This window comes from Spermophilus citellus (genome assembly GCF_964194105.1).
Source record: "Spermophilus citellus genome assembly, chromosome: 5".
NCBI lineage: Eukaryota > Metazoa > Chordata > Mammalia > Rodentia > Sciuridae > Spermophilus > Spermophilus citellus.
Window position 1 is genome coordinate 89,190,590 of NC_138186.1, and position 22,097 is coordinate 89,212,686.

General features: G+C 37.3%; 1 protein-coding gene across 5 annotated transcripts in view; it reads right to left on the reverse strand.

Moving 5' to 3' along the window:
* Positions 1-1,432: 1,432 nt before the first annotated feature.
* HMGN3 (high mobility group nucleosomal binding domain 3) overlaps positions 1,433-22,097 on the reverse strand; it is a 31,222-nt gene continuing 10,557 nt past the window's right edge. The window contains exons 2-7 of one of the 5 annotated variants that reach the window (XM_081294447.1): positions 12,915-12,965; positions 6,233-6,262; positions 3,682-3,732; positions 2,437-2,550; positions 2,233-2,319; positions 1,433-1,909 (exon numbers count right to left, since the gene is read on the reverse strand). In XM_081294447.1, the coding sequence (XP_081150573.1) occupies positions 1,871-1,909; positions 2,233-2,319; positions 2,437-2,550; positions 3,682-3,732; positions 6,233-6,262; positions 12,915-12,965 (372 nt within the window). In that variant the 3' untranslated portion in view covers positions 1,433-1,870. Of the gene's footprint in view, positions 1,910-2,219; positions 2,320-2,436; positions 2,551-3,681; positions 3,733-6,232; positions 6,263-12,914; positions 12,966-22,097 lie in introns of all 5 variants that reach the window. The other 4 variants (XM_081294446.1, XM_081294448.1, XM_081294450.1 and 1 more) reach the window with 4 other exon arrangements.

Sequence of the window (22,097 nt, forward strand, 5' to 3'; positions counted from 1 at the left end):
TTGGAAAAAAATAAAAAATAAACAAGAAATAGAAAAAAGAAAATCTTTATCTTCAACTGGACTTTATGGTTGAATAAACTCAAACATAGTGTGATTCATTCTTTTAAAAAATTTATGTGCATACATATGTGTATGTGCATGCACACATATGTACTTATATATACACACACACACAAATAGACAAAATGGTATGCAGTAATTACCTCTGGGATGTAGAAATAGGGGAAAGGAAGAGTTTAATGGTTTGCTTTTTGCTTTATATATTATTATAATGTCTGATATTTAAAAAAATCACTTGTATCACTTTTGTAATTTTTAAAAAGTAAATCTAAAGTGCACTTCTGAATTGGAAACTAGCCAGCAATGTACTTCAATTGTGTATTAATGACACTTTAAATATATTTTTTGTAAAGTGTTCATAGGATACCAGCTATTTTTCTTTGAAGTGAAAACTGTTTTGGGAATCTCTAAAACTCAGGAGTTAAGGTACGAATGAACAGAAACTAAGAAAACTAGAGATGAGATTATCTTGTACATACTATGACAATGCCAGATTTGAACAGTGACACAAGTTTAAGTTCTTATCAACAAAATACATGCTGGAGGGGGGACCTTGTTTTGTTGACAATATAACACACAAGCGTCTAAAGTCCTGAGGGTCAACAGTTTTTTTTGCAGAAACTACTCTACATCTTAAAAGATGCTAGTCTTCAGTTAAGTGGAATCCAGACAATTCAGCTTTCCTGAAGTGCTGACAGTTCCCAAGCTTCTGAAGGGAATACAACAATAACAACACATTTACAGAGCACCTCTTCTGTTCCTGGCATTGCTCTGTTCCTTCTGTAGACAGAAGGATACTATTTAAAAGTCAAAGGTTGAACAGTCTGGATTTTCCCCTTCCAGTATGTCACACACACCCCACACTCCCACTTCTTAGCCTAGAAAAGAACTCTAATAATATCTATGCCAACCCTCCTCTCAGACTGATGCAAGGCTGCAGTTTGGTCATGCTGGCTGAAGAGCTTTTAGAGCTGTGAAGTCCTCGATGAAGAGGTCAGCATTTTAGCACAGATGTGATTCTGTCATTTTGAAAGTGGGAGATTTTCAAAGATAAGCATGTATTTAGGTTTTTTATGGTTTGGCAGAACTGTATCTTGTTTTAAAAGACTTTAAAAACACTGGTATTTTAAAGCTTTCATTATATATTGAAGTTGCATCTGATATAAAGTGAGTTAGATGTAATCCTTCTACACTAGAAGTCACAGATGTTTTATTAAAATAATACCAATGTTAAAGGTCAAAAAATTAAAAAACAGTCCTGTTTGACTTTTTAGAGATATTGTCATGGGACAGACTAGAAATTCCTTACATCATTTTCAATAATAAAATGAAACTATCCCTCAATTTAGTAAAAATACTACGAGGCAGGTAATTTGCAGACAAGAAAACCTTTTATTTTAAACCACAAATAGTCAGCAGGTGGCCACAACTATCCATGTTTCATTAAAATCACATAAAACCTAGGTACAAAAGCACCACTGATTATTGCTCTAGAAAAACTGCATGAAAAATTTAAATATGCACAGTAAAAACACCACATATGCACAGGACCAAGTTTTTTAAAGCAAATGTATGGAATGCTGAGTCAATTTTACATACAGCTTCCAATATTAAATTGATATTTATTTTGCTTGAGGATGATGGAGATTTCCAAAAAGTACTATGAGAGGGCAAAATGTCCATCCTTATGTATTTTGTATGCCAACTAGTGGACTCCTAAAAAATTAGCATTTACAAAATACTTGGTAAAAATAGCTTTTAAAAGTTGTCTCAAGAGGTACATAAAATCAACCCCAATTTTCATGATAATTCATTCTCTCTCGTTATCTACAGATTCAGTTTTCTGAGCCTGTGAAAAAGAAAGAAAAAAGGATATAGTTATCACTTAAACTACGATAGCCAAGGAAAAGTCCACCCACTAACACAGAAGCTTTTGAACATATGTTTTTTTGCAGCTCTACTGTACAACCTACTTCAACTCTGGGTGGAGAACAGACAAGGCAGGAGCACATGATGCCAACACTCTGCTGCGTTTATTGCTCTCTGCTTTTCAAACAGCCACAGAAACCTTACCTGCAAACCCCCACTGCTCATAATAAAAAACATCACACTACTATCTGATTCTAGTCACTGCAAACATGCAGAATTTTCTACTGTACCCTTAACTCTCACTGTTTCAATCTGCCCCTTTACTGACAGTGTGCTGGGTGGGGTACTTCTGGAGGCTGAGACATTAACAGTTGAGCGAGAGATGTGGATCTGCAATAACATTACAGGCAATAAAAAGAGACATTATGAACATGCTATCACCGGCTGAAGGATTGAGCAGTTTTTAAGACACTGATTCAATCAGTGGGAGGTATTTATGGAAAGTACCTCTTCAGCTTTAGTTTCACCATTTTCAGATGGTGTAGTACCTTCCTTTCCAGCTTCCTGCTTTTCCTCCTTCTTTCCTTTAGCACCTCTGCTAATCTTTGTTCCAGGTTCTTTCTAACAGAAGATCAAAGCACAAGGAAACACAGTATGTTAGACACAGTGTGGTTAGCCAAGATCAATTAACCTCTGTCCAAGTACAATGATGGCCTTTTAGAGGAAACTGAGGACCCAGTTATTCTGAGTTTTAACTGAGTTACACTGAGTCTCCATGAAAATCTAATAGCCTGCTTTGAACGCCCATTGGACTTTCCCTTCCCTTGGAAAACAAGATGGAAGCCCTCATTTACTGGTTGGGTGGACCACCTCTCCACAGTGAGAAGTGATTCTGCCATTGAGAAGGCAGCAGCAGGACTTGGTGACATAGGAAACAGAGCAGGGGAGAACCTGGCTGTGGTGACTTTGCTGCTGCTTTCCAACAAGACATCTCATATGGAGATATGTGGCTTGCATGACTTGAAAGCTGAGAAAGCACTTGAAAACAAAGGCTCAGATGAAGAAAAGTTTCCTAATTTTAAGACCAAGCTACCTAAGTGAGTTCTGTTTCTGAAATCAACAACTCACATAACCATACAGTTTCAGGCAATTCACAACAGGAATGGTGCTCTGAAGGGCAGAACACAGAAAAGCAATTTGGGGGGTAAGTTCTTGATAATTATATACTTCGGTTTCCTCACCTGCAAAACAGGATGTTTATATCTACTTCAACTGAGTTGATGTGAGTGTTATATGGTCAAACAATCAGAACAGTGTCTGGCATAGTATGAGCTAATTATTTACCAATTATCTGCTGGCATTAATGAGTATTTTGTTATTATTAGTTATGAGACTGGCCTTCTACCAGCAGTTATGTGAGGTCAGAAGCCCCTCCCTGCAGGCCCATCCAGGAACCGTGTGAACTGCATGTTCTGAGGCAGCTGCCAATACCCGGGTGGACACGAGGCTTCCCAGAGCAACCTGCTGACTTCCTGCGCCTCATTGACCAAATGGAAAACACATTCAGCTAAAGCATAAAACTGTGCTTTATGCCTTTTAAGAAAACCCATAATAGTGGTAATGGCTTTCTGGTCAGAACATTTTAGCCTGAACCATTAAACATGGAGTTTCCTTGGATGATTTTTGGGTAAGGAATTATAATTTATTCATTGTTTAAAAAACCAAAGGTGGGAGGAAGGGAGCACCTCTTACCTTAGCAGATGCTTTTCTTGGTTTAGGTTCAGGTTTTGGTGGAGCAGGTTTCTGCAAAGATAAATTATACAAATGCCGACAAGGAGAATTGTTAGCACTAAGAGGAACTCAAAAGGACTGCAAAGACAACTGTCCATTTTGAGTTCTACTTTGTTCATTCAAAGGCGATTGCACCCTATTTTCAGCATCAGGGAATAGCATAAAGACTTTGGCATTTCATTAACTATATTCATCCTGGGTTTGCAAGCCAATGGTAGGTGAGATTGAAAGCCGACTCATTATTCCCCAGTCCAGAATAGCTCTCTGGGAACAGAGTTAAGCTTCTATCACTGATGTCTCTGTAATTCCTTTTATCACAGCATAGCAGCAAGAGGAATGACTCAGGCCCTTGGCCAAACGGCTCAATGAATTCAGACGCATTGGCTGTCCCCAAAGTCTAGAAACCACAGCACAATCACAGGCAAAGCCCATCTAGTAATGAAGGCTGCTGTCTCTGAAGTAGTTCAAATCACATCCAAATCCTTCCCGCTCTGATGTAGATTTCAACTTCTCTATCCAAGCTTCTTCTTACTTTCATCTTTTCCCATGCTAGCTTAAGGTGACGATCTCTCGCCCACTCAGACACTGAGCTCATTTGTCACTACTGCTTTCATTAGAACACAATTATAGTGATAACATGTCCACCGTTGGCTCCTAAAGTTTAAGAGTTTGCAGCTAATATTAGCAAGAGAGCCCTCTAGGAACTATTTTCTCCTGTCTTATGTGGTTTCTCTCCTATTCTCAGAAGCAGTTCCTAAAGCCCTCTGGCCATGGTTCTTCCTCCACAGAGCCAGCTCCACAGGGTCTGAGACCAAGAGGCACTTGTGGGCACTGGGGAAAGATAACCAGTTTAAACCATGGGTTCTCTGTAGACATTTTCAGGCAAATATTCTCATAGAGCTAGAAAAAAATGTACATTTTCTCCAAGTACTAGAAGAATGGTTTTTAAATAGAAAACACTGGCCAGGGTCTCTTTCTATGGAGAAAAAATTTATGTCCTCCTCTAAGTCTCCAAGAGGTTAAGGGTCATATTGAATCTGGCCCTTTTCATCCAGGGCATAAAGTGCAACTATAAGCAATGCAACTCCAGAAGACAGACTGTTAGAAATGACTTTTCAAATACCAAAAATAAAATTGAGCTTGAAAAGTAAGGAAAGTTTTTATTAATCTTTTTACACCCTAAATCTGCAGACTGTTCTCCAAATAAAGCAGCTTTCATTGATCTTAAATTTTCACGATCTAAAACACTTGTTATTCTAAGTTTTGACATATTAATAGACACATTTTCTCAATTTACAATGAGTAATTTCTTTTTATATTTTCTGTGAGACAGACCTTTCACCCTGCCTCAACAGTCAGTGATTTTGATGGGACCAAGAGTGGAAGTTGTGTAATCTATAATACTGCTAGCCTTGGAGGAGGTTGTGTTGGCACACAGAGTGATCTCAGTAGAAGGGGCTCATATAGTTGGTTCCTGGCATTCAGGGAAAGTCTTCTTTTAAATTTTGGTTTTCCTTTGACATACAAGGACCATTCCTTTAACTGACTAGAGGTTCACAACAGCATCTGTAGTTCTTAAATCCTTCTGCTGGCTCTGATACCTCTACCTTACAAGAACTCAAGTGAAACACTGGCTCACTTAAACCAAACTCAGCTACACTTCTGAACTTGTGACCAGTCCTAATACCCACTTCCGTGTACAGGTATGGGCTGTGGACAAAATCCAGCTTGCAGCTCTTATAACATCTAGCGTCAGGATAAACACTATCAGCCAACAGGTCAAGCCCTTTCTACCACCTTCCTAGTGAGCTGCTTGGGCTGCAGGAATCTGACCAAAATCCTCCACTAAAGTCAGACTGATCTGTCTGCTGGTAGAATGAGAACCAGTACATCAGGAGGGCACTAGGATGGAGCACAAGAGCCAGTGTGGTGTACACAAAGGCTGGTGAGGAAGAGTGAAGCACAGCTATGGTTGAGGCTCCACCACACCTGCCCATTCCAGTTTCAATTCTAATCCCCACTCATAGAAGACTCCAAGTAACAAGGTAAAATCACTATATTTCCAAAGATGTTCCAGGTCTGAAATGAGGCTAAAGTGTATGGATTCAGACCGCATTCTGATGCTGGCATAAAATGTTCTAAAGTATAAGTTGTGGGCAAAACATCAGAAATCTTGTCTACTTCAGCACATCAGGTATACAGTTTAAAGACAATGATTTTGCTTAAGGTACTTCTTTCATTGCAGAGATCTAGCAATATCAAACAACACCCTGGGCTTTATTTTCCTGGTCATAGCACTGGTCACTGATTTTCACTGATACATCTGATTAAGTGAATTGCTTGGTAAACATGGGTCAGATTTGATAGAAATTGTGACCCTAAGTAATTTTCAAAAATAAAATAAAGAAACTCAAGGGAAATACCACCTTAATCTTCCTTTTGCTGCTTTGCTTTAGACAAAGGGAAAATGTACACATAAGAAGAAACACCAAAGGGGTTCTGAGGCACTTACTGCTGACAATCTGGCAGACCGTCTCGTGGGCTACAAAAGGAATGGAAAAAAACAAAAACATTTTTGTAATTACATACAACCAAGTTGACTTTTAAAAAATTATTCTTGACATATCCTACTTTGTTGATAGAATGTAATATATGACTTCCATCACCCTCTCCAGGTGAAACGCACCCAAGTTGCCTGGGTACCATAATAACTCCAGACAAAGTGTTCCTAAAGAGGTGTAGGCACAATGTTCACATAATTGGCGTCTACCAATTAGGGGCATGGTGAGAAAAAAGGGAAAGGAAGTTGACTTTTGACTCCATCCTACACCAAAATCTTTTCTTTTGTGATAAAATTGAAGTTTAAGAAATGGTCTCTAGTCTTATTCTTGTTCTTTAAAAAATGGAACTGAAGCTTACAAATTAATACAAGAAGACATATAATAAGAAACGAAAATAGCAGGAGTCTCCCATTTTTTGTTATGTCGGAAGAGAGAGATGACTAAGAATCTTCACAGCTAACAAGAAAGAAAGACTTCTTTGTGCCTATAACAAAACAAATACACTTATCTACTAAAAAAGATGTCAAAGATTTAACTAAAGTAAAAAGTTCACTTATATTTTAATTTCAAAGTTTAGAAAACCAAGAGAGGGACTGTACAGATCAGATACTGATATTGAACTTAAAGTCTGGAATTTTTTTCAGAAAAATTTTCTTCAAGGATAGTACAAGTTAATAGCAAATGAGACTGTAAAGAAAATTTAAAATAACAGAACTGTCCTAGGTGCTTCAGTGATAACACACAGAATTGATATTCTACTTACCATCCAGCAGAAGCTGGCTCCCCAGGGGATTTCACATTCTAAAACCACATTTGCCCTTCTTTACAAGTATTTCAGAAATACATACTCCATACATTTTGTCTGTTTATTCACTGCTCCATTTCCAGAAGAATAGTATACTACCCAACAAACAGTACATACTCAAAAATACTTGCTGAATAAACGAATTCAAGCTTTTTCCTAATTCTTACTCCCTTATGAAGACTTTGCCTCATTATGATAGCTTGAATGTTTCCAAAACTTTTTCTTGAGGAGGGTAGCAAAAGTGGAAAATAGGAACCTGTGCCATGATTGCAAGAAATCATGGAAATTCTTGAAGTTGTGCTTAGGTCAGTCTAGGTCAGCTGCTCACACCAAACTGGAAGAAATATTTCTTGCCACTTCCACATCGCATTTCTTACTGAAAACAGCCAGAGAATCTAAATTCATCTTTCTTTAAACTACAGAAGGAAATGAAGAACCAGAGCCTCCATGAATAATTTTAACCTTGGGGTCTCAAGGAAAGATCAGAGCTGGACTTAAGGCCAGCTAGCAGAATGTGCTGAGAATAGGTGACTGTGCAGGTTAAGTGGTTGACGGGGATACATTCACTGCCCAGAGCAGGAGGATGTATGGGGTCAGCACACAGCTAGATCACTGCCCTGGGATTACCAGAAGAGAAGGGTGTGTATGACATTCTCCATGGGAAATACCACAGTGCTTGCTATGATTATCATAGATGCATTTTGATGATGCACCCACAAGTCTCTGGGAATCAGACCCAAATCTTTCAGTGTCTTTCCCAGGATAGTCAATCACATTACCTGGTTATCACTGAAAAAGAGGTAACATTTTCCCTTTCACTGGGCAATAGTGGGTGTCTTGTATTTCTTCAACATGCTGAGCATGAAGGAGCAAAGGAGGATCCACCATTATTAAACAGAGATCAGCTTCAAAGCTTCTGTATTGCCTCAAGAACTATTGTCACCATCTCACAAGTACAGAAAGCAGCATGTTACCCTCTAGGAAGAAAAGTGGAAGCCTCTATGCTAAAGAGAAGTGAATGTGCCTTATGTGAATTCTCCTGCCTGGTTGTCAGCAGATGGCACCATGTTGACTGCATCTCATTGTTCACCCCTTCTGTTTCACATCTATCACTACTATTCAGGACAATCTTTCTCTTGGGCTGGGGATGTGGCTCAAGCGGTAGCGTGCTTGCCTGGCCTGCGTGCGGCCCAGGTTCGATTCCCAGCACCACATACAAGCAAAGATGTTGTGTCCGCCAAAAACTAAAAAATAAATATTAAAATTCTCTCTTCTCTCTCTCTCTCTCTTTGAAAAAAAATTAAAAAAAAATCTTTCTCTTATATTTTGGTAGTTCCAGTGTCTAGCAGGGGGCCCTCAATATAGGTTGAGATGAAAAGAAGTGGCCAGAAATTAGTATATTACTAATTTACTCTCTAATGTGGGCCTGACAAGGAGCCAAGCGTGTTTGCCTGTCAACTAGTGGTCCTGTGTCTCTGAAATGGGACAAAGTCGTGAAAAATTCCCCTTCTGTGACGCTCTTGCTCTTGTCCTCTCTTCCCCATGTGAACACCTGAACACATTGAATAGGCTGAGTGGTATCAGAAAGCCCTTGTATTTCCAGGCGGACATTCCAATGCTGCTGCTATGCAGGGCCTGAAAGGACTTAGTTCGAGTTCAGTACAAGAGTTCCAAAATAAAAAGCTTAAGTAATTAATGCAAAAACAAAACTTCCCTCTATAAGCTGTCTAAACCAGTCAGTCTCTAAAAAGCATTATCTTTTACTGTAAAATCATTTTATGACTTCCTGCCTAAAATTAACCAGCTCTTCTATGTTATAAAAAAAAAGACTTTTCTTATGATTTTCTTTCTAACAACCACTACAAGAGATTTTCTTTTTCATGCAAACAGTGAAGGCTGAGACTAACCTTTCACTCAGTCAGCAGTACTGATTATGCATGCAAGTGTGGACGCCTTCCTGGAAAGTTCCATCAGCTTTCACAGCCTTAAAATCTATAAATGATTGAACTATATTTATTGGATATGAAATAGACTAGACTGCTATTTTTTCCTTGTTAAAACACTAGCATTTGAAGTACTTAAATTAAGACTCAGGCTGGTTGGGTAGGACTACGAAAAAAGAAGATATTAAGAATTTCTCTTCATTTGTTGATTAAGTGTGAAACTTCAGGAAAAGCAGGCCAAACAATGACTCTCAGAGAAGAAGAAGGCTTTTAGAATGACAAGTCACCGGTCCAGTGTAATTGTGCACACATGTAATCCCAACTACTTGGGAGGCTGAAGCAGAAGGGTAGCCGACTTGGGCAACCTACTGAGATCCTGCCTAATAAAGTGGAAAAAAAGAGAAAGGACTGGGGATGTAGCCCAGTGGTAGAGTGCTTAAATAGAATGGTCAAGGCCCTGGGTTCAATCTTCAGTTAAAAAAAAAAAAAAAAAAAGCATGAACCATGAGATTGACAGACATCAATACAATAAAGTTGATGGTTTATTACTGTGGTTTCTGGTGTTGGGCACATTAGAATCATCCAGTAATAATTTGATTAATTGATCATTTCCTAAGTTGGAGAAAATTCTGGTGAAGGCTACCCTGAAATATATGAAGTCTTCCACAGTTGCAAAAATAGCAACAAGTCTAATCTCACAAAAACAAAAGTTCCCAGGGATAGCTAGATTGAAGGAGAATCATTAGAATTTGTTGAATATTGCTTCAAACGTATGGATCATTCTATTGGAAGTAGTCTTATTTTCATGAGATTTCCTTTGCTCCTAAGCCTGACCATGTACTTCTAATCAAAACCCAAAAGTCAAGTTGCTTTGAATTCTCAAAGACAAGTGAGAAGGTAAATAGAAATTGCCTTCTTTTTAAAACTGGGAAGTAGGGAAAGATAGAGCCTTGGATAGGCAATGGAGAAGACTGGAAACTGGATTTAACTGTATCTTTATGAATGCCAAAAAGGCAAATGGGACAGAGGATTTTGGATCAGGAGATTCCGCTATCTTTACTGGTTCCACAACTAGTGAGCAAATTGTTCTCTCTCTGACAACCTTATTTGCGCTAGTTAAAACAGGGATAATAACATCTCCTTGTTATCAAAACAGCACTTCTCCAACATTTGCTATTCCCTCACCTGGGTTTATTTTTCTTTATAGCAAATATCCAATTATTTTGCTTTACCCCTACCATAATGGAAGCTTTGCAAAGTCTGGAATTTTGGGGTTTTGTTTCCTGTGGGATCCATAGTGCTTGGCATATTTTAGGTGCTCATATATTTTTGTTAAGAAATGAATCTGGGGCTAGGGGTATAGCTCAGTGGAAAAGCATGAGCCTAGAATGCTTAAGGCCCAGGGTTTGATCTCTAGCACAAGAAGGAAAGAAGAAAAAAAAAGAAAGAAAGAAAGACAAGGAAGGAAGGAATCTTAGGGCTATTGTATGGATCAGACAAAGTAATGAATGTGAAAAGGTTTGTAAACTGTTCAAATAATGATCATAATATATGGTTTCAGTTATTGTTCAAGTCTCCTGAAATACTGTACACTCCGCACAATGCCCTTCAAATACCACAGCAGTGGTGGAAGACTTTCAAAAGAGGATCCCCCTTTGTAATTGTTTTCTATTCAGTAGAGTCAAAGCTGTGCATACTCAATGACATAACTGGAAATTTCAGCCTGAACTGAATTTCAATTCAACAGAAAAAAAAATCAGTCTGACAGTTTTTACCAAAAGTCACCAGCTCAGTGACTGACCTTTTCACTTTTCCAGCAATTGTGCTGACATCTTGTAGACATAGCATGAGTTTTAATCTGGCCTTGGCTTAAATGACAGGTAAAGAGTCTTGTTTTGAAAGATTTTTGTGACTAATAATATTAAAAATACACAAAATAAATAGAAACAAAATACAAAAAAATAAAATAATAAAAGCATAATATAAATAAATAATAAATAAATAAATAATAAAGGTCCTTGGGCTAAACATGTATGTATAAATAAATATGTATGTATATGCATGTATATATGACAGCTATGTAAGCAATATATATATTATATATATATATATATTCTAAACAGCATGATTTGCTTGTAGCATAGAGGGATTGGGAAGACTTTCTGCTATCAATTATCTATAATGATTTCTAGATTTTCTGATTGATAGATCAACTAAAATGTCAGTCTTCAAGGAGAAACCCAAACGCTTTTCTTTGGTAACTAAATCTAAAAACATTAAGGTTAATTACACTTAAGAACTATCCTAAAAATCATACTTTGCCATTTTCCAAGAAGTATTCCTAAGTAGTATTCCAAAAAGTATTTCCTAAGTATTTAGGATTGGCTTTTATTATTTGGGGTTGGTTCTAGTATTTGTATGGTGACTTGACTTTGGATCACAAACTTCATGACTATGCCAAACTCAGGAAGACAGTGAATGCCAGGTATATAATGGACGCCATTGCTTTGTTTTTTTTTTTTTTTGTTTGTTTGTTTTGTTTTTGCTGTATTGAGGATTGAACTCTTGCATGTTAGACAAGCACTCTATCATTGAGCTACATCCCACCCTTTTTATTTTATTTTGAGATGGGGATTCAATAAGTTCTTTAGGCTGGACTCAAACTTTTGATCCTCCTGCTCTGACCTATTTAGTGGCTGGGATTACAGGTGTGTGCCACCATGCCCAGCTAGGTACATGGGATGGTAAAGACAGGCACTTTTGTTTGCTTTGCTTTTAGATTACTTCTTTATAGTTTCTGCTAAAGAGTGTCCATTTGGCAGAACTAATTTCCTTGTACAAATCTTGTGATGGTGTTATGACAAACTTCTCTGAATTATGAACTATGATGTGAATCACTAATTAAAGAATCTGTAACTGGATATTGTTTCTGTCTTTTTCAAGTTTATAAGTGCAAGGGTAAGAGCAGTAGTTCTCCACACACTGTAAAGCTCTGTGCAAAAGGGAAGGGCTTTCATCATAGATACGTCTCATTTCCTACTTTTTAGTCCATCTCCTTTCACATGGTCATAATATTATCAGCAAGGCTCAAACACAAGCATTTCTCTCAAGTTCCTGGCCTTTTGGAAGTTTCTGTATTTTAATACAAAATATCTTTGATTCATTGTCTAATTGATTATCCTAATACCTTAAGAGTTTTCTTAATTAAAAACAAAAGCTTTACTATTTTGACATATTATATATCCTTCCATAGTTTTTGACCTTAGAGGATAATCCTCCTAAGTGAATATTTAGAATCTAAAGAGTAATTGATAATTCATTCACTGGAGCAGAAAATTATGAAATCAACAGTCTTTCATTTTCTTGCTATGAATGGAAGACTTTGTTTTCCTATATGAATTACCTATTATCTCACTCTTTTTCCAAAAGGAATTCTTTCAGTATCTGCTTTGATAGACAGCAGAACTAACAGGTAGAAACATAAACAACATAGTAATTGGAAAATATCTCAATCAGTGTACTCAGATGAAATATACTTTGGCCAAACAAGATGACACCCACACACTTATCTGATTTATGTAGTATGGACAATTTTTTTTTTGGTATGGGCATTGAATTCAGGGGCACTCTACCACTGAGCCACATTCCCAGCCCTATTTAATATTTTATTTAGAGACAGGGTCTCACTGACTTACTTAGCGCCTCGCTATTGCTGAGGCTGGCTTTGATCCGCCTGCCTCAGCCCTTGAGCTGCTGGTTTGAGAGGCATGTGCCACCACACCCGGCTCAGCAATGTTATTACAACAGTGTTCATTTAGATATAGACAATCATATTAAACATTTCAACATAAAGAATTAAAAAGAGGATGTCAAAGATACACTTACCTCCTGTTTGGTTACTTTGGATCCATCTTTGCCCTCTGTATTCTCTGGGGACTAGAAAGAAAATAGTTCAGTGAATTGTATTTAAATTGGAAATCACATATTAATGATTAAAATATACAAAGCTATTTTGATTCCTGGGATCAGATAAGCCAACAGATTTTTTTTGCAAGGAAAAATAAATTTATGAAAGGATTTATTTTTACACACACACACAGCATTTAGCTGCATAATTGCTCTACTTTTAAAACAGGAATGAGAAAGAATAAATATGAGCCCTTGTTCTCAGTACATGCATACCCTAAGCAAATTTTCATTTATCTTCGATAAGTTCATCACAGTCAAAGAGCAAGGACTCAGTAGTCAGTGGCATGGGTGCCTGGGATCTACCCCCTTGTTTCACTTGCTTGTTCTAACACTTTGTCCTTGAAGATAAAGGCAGGATGCTGGTAAAACCAAGGTCAACCACAGAAGCATATTTTCATCCCATATCTTCTTTTCTTGGATTTCTAGCTCATCTTGAGATATGACTTGACAGATTTATCCTGAATTACTATTTTTCCATATCCAGCTCCAGCATCTCTACTACATTCCCAGTCTCAGCATGACAGGAAAGCACCTTACCACCCCCAGATGATTTGTTTCCATATTTTGATCCATCCCCTGGGGCAGCACCTGCCCATCCTGTGACAGCTCAAACCTAACAGGAAGCAAAACTTGCACACAACCATGGGGGAAATATAACTTATATTTTCTTTATATATTAAAGTGAAATGTATTTGAGATTTATAAGAATCTTCACATATCCCAACATATTTCTATTGGTTAGGAGTTAAAATATGAGAATAAGATAATTAAGTTAATACAAAATTAAACTATTTAACACAGTTTACAACTACATAATGCTGGAAGGTAAATACTCCTGCAGCATAAATGGGTAGCTGATATGAACAGAGCATCAGAAAAGATACAAACAGTGAACCCACATTTGGCAGAATGTTTGGCTTAGCAAAATAAAACAGCCATGTGGCAATGCCTTATCTAATAAAATGAGAACAAAATTTACAAGGTCATAAAACCCACTGTTCAGTGGAGCTGGTCACATGAAATTATATAATCATTTCAAAGAACAACGTGGAATTATGAAAAAGACACACAGGACTAATCAGATGACAACTCAGTAATTTCAATTTTCAGACCAGATTCAAAAAAAGAAACTGTACTAAAATATGGTTTATTTGCACTTTTTCTAATATGGAGAATAAATTCAATAAATAATAGAGAATTACTTAAGCTATGTAACTATTAATGCAATGGGATTAAAATAGGCTATCTGAATATACAGAAAGTATATAAAATAATGCTAAATTTAAAAGCTTACATAAATTTAGTAAGCAAGACATGGTCCCAAGTAAATAAACAAATCTTAGAGCAGAAACTTCCAAGGCAAAGTATTACAGGGAGTGTTCTCTTCTCCCTGGAGCTTTACCTACAACTTTTCAGAGCCTCTCATGTCTATGAAGATAAATCCTGTTTTCCAAGTGGAACAATTGTTTTCCCCTCTGCCAGGGAGCCTCTTGGGTTCTGAGGGGAAATAGCTTCCTGTTTTCTGCTCCTCACTCTCACACAGGAAAGTTTGCATCACAGACCTTGAGTTGCACTGGCCAGTTGAGTGATAGACTGTGAAACCTGAGCAAGTCTAAGCATATGAACATGATTCCTACATGGGCCATTTAGTTTTGCTCACTTCCATGATTACAAACTCAATGCTTCTGGTCCCACACCAGACCTTCTGACTGTCTGGGAATGCCGCTCTCATTCATACCTATAAGGTCACTCAGTAGATTTCAGTCTGGGGTACCCTCTATCTGTAATAGTTAGGAAGTTAAGGAAGCAGCACATGGCTATTATCAGGAAAAAAAAATATGCTAATGACATTATTTTTAAAATTTTCAAGGCAGTGTATTAGAGGCAAGCAATATGATCAAGAGATCACTCTCTAAACACTGATCCAATAATGTTTGTATTGGATGAAAATTACTTAAAAAGAAGAAAGTAGGAAAAATGCATCAGAAAAGCAGGTATACTGAAAATGTTAATGTCTTTGGATGAATGAACGTTAAGACTCTAGAAGTGATGTCCTACAACTCTAGATGAAAATCTCTCCAAAAGGGATTTCTATGAATAAGAATATAAAAAAATTACAATTAAGAATAACCTTTCTTTACACTGGGATCAGTATCAAGACACTTGGCTTGAAACTTGGCTCTCTACCTAGGAGGTGTAAGATTAGGGGTGATGACTTGATCACAGAGGCTCATTCTCTTCACCCAAGAATGACAGATGATAATGACAACTAACTCAAAAGGTCATGCTCATGATCAAATGAGAGATTAGAGAAAGCATCTCTTAAACTGAATTGTTACACAGAAGCTATGAAACAGAAAAGACACAAGATCTTAAGTTGTCTTCTGAATTATAACATATGAAATTATATTCAATAGATATTCTGATATTGATCACATTTCCTTAAGTCCAGATTCCATGTAAATTGGTCATCTGTTTTCTGTTACCTCACAGGTATACTATTTTGGAAAGACCCCCTACTATAGGATGTTGATTTCATAAATTTATAAATGGGAGTTCATAACCCAATTGAGTCAAATGTATGAAAGATGATATATCATGAGCTTTGTAATGTTTTGAACAACCAATAAAAAAAAATTATAATTATCCCCCTCTACCATTTACACTTAGTCATGTGGGTAGAGAAAAGAGGAGGCCATGGTATGAAGAGATTGAAACAAAAGCCCAGTGCTTTTTGTCCCCATCAGTTGTAAGGAATGACAAAGAAGTAGGGAAGGAAGGGTTGAGATATACTTCAACCTTCTAATGGGCTGATGTGAAGAATGAGGTGAGTTAAATGGGCTGCAGGGAATACCAAGGCAAAGGGGTTTTTGCCCAATTTACCAGGACACAGCAGGCTTACACTAATCCAGTTTGAACCAAGAACCGTCAATAGGGTGAGAACTATGGACATACAAAAATGTCTACTCACGTGTCTGAGACTCCCTCAGCTGGCCCAGGTGCAGAGTTGGGCCAGCATGGAGGAGGGGGATACATAGGGCAACCAGATGGAGGGCACTCCCCGGGGGCTCTTGAGAATCTAGGCACTATCAAGAACTGACGTTAGGACAAGTCAGCAGGCAGGTGGACCACTGAGCATCTGGTGACTGGATTAGGACAGAAATCAGCAAAGAGGGCCTGAATTTTGGCATGAAGGGATTATTTTAAGTGAACATGGCTGATCCAGAGCAATCACCAAAGGGCAGGTAACTCTGGTTGGCTATAAGCCAGAAACTTCACTATGAGAATGGAGCTGAGGAAGCATCACTCTCTACAGGGTAAGTTTAAATGGTATAGGTACTGGTCATTATTAGGTAAGTATGTATCAGGTGTGTATAGATGGCCTTAGGCCTTAGCCTAAGCAACTCCATTTTAAAACTCCAGTTTGAACCTGTAGTCTCACCAGGCACACCTACGGAACCCTCTAATGTAGTCATCAGGCATAGCCTGACATAGACAAGTCACTTCTCACAACCCAGACAAAACTCAGAATGAAGTCTCTGTCATGTTGCCCTTGCCCTGATAAAGCAAGAGGCGGAGACAATCAGGGTGGGAACCACCAGATCAGATGCCTTAACCTCAGGACGAATGACATCACTGAGAAACATGGTACCAGCTGATAGGGATTGAAAGAGCTGATAGGGATTGAAAGAGCGGTCAGAAGCCCCAAAATTCAGTATAAATGATGGAGTAAATGAACAGATATTCAGCTAGACAACACTGATGCCCACATGCCGGAGAGCCTGATGAGGACCTGGACTGACATCCCAACTCTTCTCTTCATTTGCCTGATCCTCTGTATTGTTCTCACTGCTTTCAAACTCTACAGCCACATTTTGACCCTGGTGAGAACAGTGAATTCTCCTTATGACCCTCTCCTCAGCCGGCCGTCAGCTCCACATCACAGGAAGCCTCCATCGGTTCCTGACCTGATCACTATGGTCTGAGTAAGGTTATGTCTGCTGGACTTAAAGCCTAAGGCTTGAGATTTTAGATCTGGTACTCGAGCTTAGCACGCAGAAGGCATATCTGTCATGAGCCTGTCATGATTAAGTGTGTTTGCAGTACTTAGAATTAACCTAGAATTGTTTGCTGTCTATTGCAGTGCCTAGCATTAAGGATTGTCATTTTCTTGATTAAGAACCTATAGAGTAAAATTGTATTGAGTGATTTGAGTGAATAAAGCATTGAAAAGGGCAGAAGTGCATGGACACTATTTATTTCTCCCCCTCAACTGCATAAGTCACACCTCTGCCCATCATGACAAGGTGCTGTCTGTGAGGGGCTGGTGGAATGTTCATCAGGAATCTGATGGACACTAGAGCAGAGTGGGCTGCTGTGTCCTAGAGGGGTTTGTGTGAATTCCAGATGGAGGCTTACAAATGTGTTCCAGGTCCTAACAGATTCTAAGGGGTCTAGGAATTACTGGCATAGTAGACCCAGTGTCTTCCACTCAGTGGGAACACTGTATTTCTAAGCCAAAGAAACAAGGCATCCCTGATAGCTGATGTGGTATTTAAGATGCATCAGGGTCAATTTTTCTACATTCTTAGAACACAGGCTTAGTTTTCAAGGACACACAGGTGGTGTGGAGTGTGACCACATATCAGGGCTTAACTGGAGAGTCATTTTTTTCCCCACACCCAGTGTTAAGACTACCTTAGGCAAGATCCTCATACCCATTCTCTCCAAAAGTGATTTAATTTTTTGTTGTTTCTCGTGTTTTTCTAGGCAGCTGCTTAGGTAGGGATATTCCTGTGTGTTCTCTCACTTTGTGTGTGCCAGAGGCTTTGTTTTTTGTCATCTCTCTCATTTCTCAAAGAGAAAATAAGTGTGGGGGTGCTTGCTCAAGCAGATCTCAAGACTTAAAAATAATAAAATGAATAATATGAATGTAGCTAACTAACAATTATACAAAGGATGGTATAGAAAATCCAAGGACACAGGAGCATAAAAATAAAAGGATATCAAGAATATACAATAAGCTAAAATCTATTAAAAGCTAGAAACAACTCAGATATCCACCACCAGGAGGATAGCTAAATACATTATAGAACAGAATAAATAATATGTAGCATTAAAAACAAATGGTCTATGGGTATTCATATCAACATGGATAAATCTTATAAATATAATGTTGGAAAAAATAGAAAAGAATTGCATGATTCTAAAGCAAAGTTTAAAAGTAAACGTACATGATAAACCTATAAGAAAAAGCAAAAAAAAAAAAAGATAAATACAAAATTGTCTTAAAGTTACCTTTGGGCAAGGGTAAGAGAGGGTGATTTGACTGGGATAAACAAAGTTATTGGTAAATGATATTATTCTTATCTAAATCAAATATATGTAAATATTATGTATGCACATATATTTTATATTGAAATATCTTTTATAAAAATAAGAGGTTCTGAAGCAAAATAATCATAAAAGAAAAACTAGTTAATTTGAAATTAAAAATTCTCAAAATAAAAGCAGCTCATTGAAATAAAAAAACTCAAACAGGATAAACTCGAGATGAGGCACAGTAGAAGAAATGGTGAACTGTCACAGAATACTGAGGAATTAACACAGAATGCAAAGAGCCATAGACATGAACAGTATGGAGGAAATTACAGTACACCTAGTTAACTGAGAAGCTCCACATCTAGCTAATCGACATTTTTCTAAAGCAGAATGCAGAGGTACGAGGAGAATAGCAAAAACACATGGATGAGAATTTTCTCAAACTGGAGTTATGCACACATCAAGTAATAAACGGGAAACAAAATGAAACAAACAAAATAATACAACACATACTGTCATAAAACTACAGAACATCAAGAAAAATAAGAAAAATTTTAAAAATTGTCAGAGTTAAAAGATGGGTCACCTATAAAGAATTACATCTCGATCAGCTACAATGAATGTAAGAAAATACAGAGTATTGTTCAAAGAGTTGAAGAAAACTATTAACTTAGAATTCTGCACCCAGCTATCATTCAAATAATGGCAAAATAAAGCCATTTCACAATACAAACACGAGAGAGGTTACCAAGTCTTTCTTTCAGCAAGGATCTACCATTAAAGGATGAAATTCAGCAATAAGAAAAATTAATCTAGATGAAAGACAAGCATATGAAAAGAAATGGCCTGTGTGCTGGAATATTTGTAGTTCCAGCTACCCAGGAGGCTGAGGCAAGGAGATGGAAAGATGAAGTCTAAAAAGTAAGAAAGGGTTGGGAATGTAGCTCAGTGGTGGAGCCCTACTACTTTGCCTAGCAAGTGCAAAACCCTGGAATTAATCCCCAGTAACACACACATATACAGGTAAAAATATATTGTGAATCTAATCAACTATTACCTATAGACAGTACTACCTCTTGTTTGTGTGTTTAAAAAGAAGTTTTAATAGAAATCTTAGACCAGTGCTGTCTTTTTCTAGAAATATCATGTAATTTTAAATTTTCAAACAGGCATATTAAAAAAGCAAAAAGAAACGGGTAAATGAATTACAATAATTTATTCAGCTGGTATATATCTAATTTTTTATCCTTTCACCATGTAATAACATACAAATTATTATTTTCTTAGGGGTGGATATCGGGGATTGAACTCAGGGTCATTTGACCACAGAGCCACATCCTCAGCCCTATTTTGTATTTTATTTAAAGACAGGGTCTCACTGAGTTGCTTAGTGCCTCATTTTTGCTGAGGGTGGCTTTGAACTTGTGATCCTGTTGCCTTGGCCTCCCAAGCCGCTGGGATTATAGGCAGGTGCCACGGTGCCCAGCACATACAAATTATTAATTAGATACTTCAAATGTTTTAAACTAAATCTTTAAAATATGGTATGTATTTTACATTTACAACATATCTCCATACAAATACTAGATTTTCATTGGGAATATCTATACTTAGAATTCATAAAAATTTATAGTTGTTTCAACCAGATTGTTTCAAATGTATTTAAAAATTTCCAATAATGGAATCTTATACAATTTTTAAACTTAAGTTGATTAAAATTAAATAAAATTGAAACTTCAGGCTCTCATTCTTTGTAAGTACTTAATAACCTCATGCAGCTGGTGGCTGCCATGCAGGATGGACAGGAAAGCTCTAAACAGTAACAACCACAGGAGATGGGAGTGGGGTGAACAGATAAGAAAGGAAAGCAGGCCATGGTTCCAGTTTTGCTCAAGGATGACAGATATAGAATAATTTAGACTTTGTTAAAATAAAATTAAAAGATTACCATTAAAAAATCAAAGAACAGAAATAGGATATTTAACCTTCCTAATCAGGAGGGGTGGAATGAAGCAAAATTTTACAAATAAAAGGGAAGAAAAGAAAATAAAAGAAAAATGTGATATATAGAAAATACAATAAGTCATCAGAAAAAGTTCAAATATGTCAGTAATCACTATATATTGAAACAAAGTATACCCATTCATTATGTCAAGTGAGGGAGGTTCACAGAGCAATAGATACATGATTCCACTTTGAAAATTATAAAACATGTACATGTTAATATTATGGATGTACATATGTAAACATCATAAAAAGTATAAAACATGGAAAGGAAGAATATACACCAATTTTATGATAACAGTTACCTATAAGGAGGGACACAAGGAAAAGGGACCAGGGAGGTGTTTCAAAGGAAACTTTATAACAATTTATTTTTTAAAAGACACAAAGCAAATATAATAAAAAGATTCAAATCTGTGAAATCTTGGCAGCTGGTTAATAGGTATGTTATATCATTTCCTGGATTTTTCTGCTTTAAATTTTTTTCCAAATAAAAATATTATCCAGTACTGAGAGAACAAAAACAGACTAGCAACAAACTTTTTTCATATTTTAAGTCCAGCTTAATAGTGCCATGTCTATTCCCTGACACAAATTACAAATCACTCAGCATCTTCTATATATCTCAATAATATCTTATGAATGTGGTTCATAAACTGCCTTCTTTCTTGTTTAAGACACATAATTGCTTCGCTTGTGTGATATGAAGAAACTGGACACAAAACTTCTCTTTCTAGCCAGCATGGGAGGAGCTGGCAGAAAGTATGCAGATGATTTCAGTAGCTGATCAATTATGCTATCTGCATTCCCAATTTACACAAAGGTGCTGCGTCGTGCATCTTTAAGATGCTCAAGCGTCCTGAAGGGAACACAACTATAATTTCCTTATGCCTTATCCAGCAGTCCAGAAGAGAAACTTGGAATTTTTATTCTATAGGCCATTCATTAGGAATGCACAACAAGTGTTGGGTTTCTCTTGCAGTAACAAAGGTGACCCCCCCCACAGAGCCCCATTTTCTCCCTCCAAACCCAGGAAGGTTTCAGAGAAAATGAAACACCAGTTGCTTGGGAACTGTCCTAGATGGCATCAGCCTGAGAATCTGCCACTGCAGAGAGAGATCCTGAGGGTACAGCAGGAAGCTGGGGAGAATAAGGCTACTGTGCCCATGGTCCTCAGACACTTGTGAGAAGAAGAGGGCTCAGGATTCTCTCTGGGAGTGCTGGACCTTTCTCATATTAAAGTGCCAATAAGTCTTTACAGTTAAGTGTAGGCACTTAGAGTTCTACTTCTAAGAGTTTCGTTGACTGGGGCTATTGCCTATAACTTCAAGGCGAAAGCCAAGAGAACTCATGAAACTCAAGTAACCATGTATCAGCAGCCATAGAATAAATTTAGTTTCAACACTGGGTTATACATACCAATGTGTTAAAGCTAGGATGGAACAGTACAAACAAAACAATGATCACTTCCTTTAGCCTTGAACATGTATTACATTGAGATGATTTTTCTCCAAGTTGCTGACCAATATTTAAAAATCTTTTATTCTATTATTTAAAAGTCCTTTTAAAAATTAATTTGCATATTCTGTTATAAATCAGAGGTGGGAGTTTAAAAGAAGGAAAAGAAAAAAAAGGCAGCCCACTAGTAAGCTTATTAGCAGAAGCTAACCATTCTGGGGCCAAAAAATTAAAATAATCCACCATGAAATAGACTGAAAATATGCCTATCCCTAACTCTGTCACTCTTCATTTAATATTAACACAAACTAATTG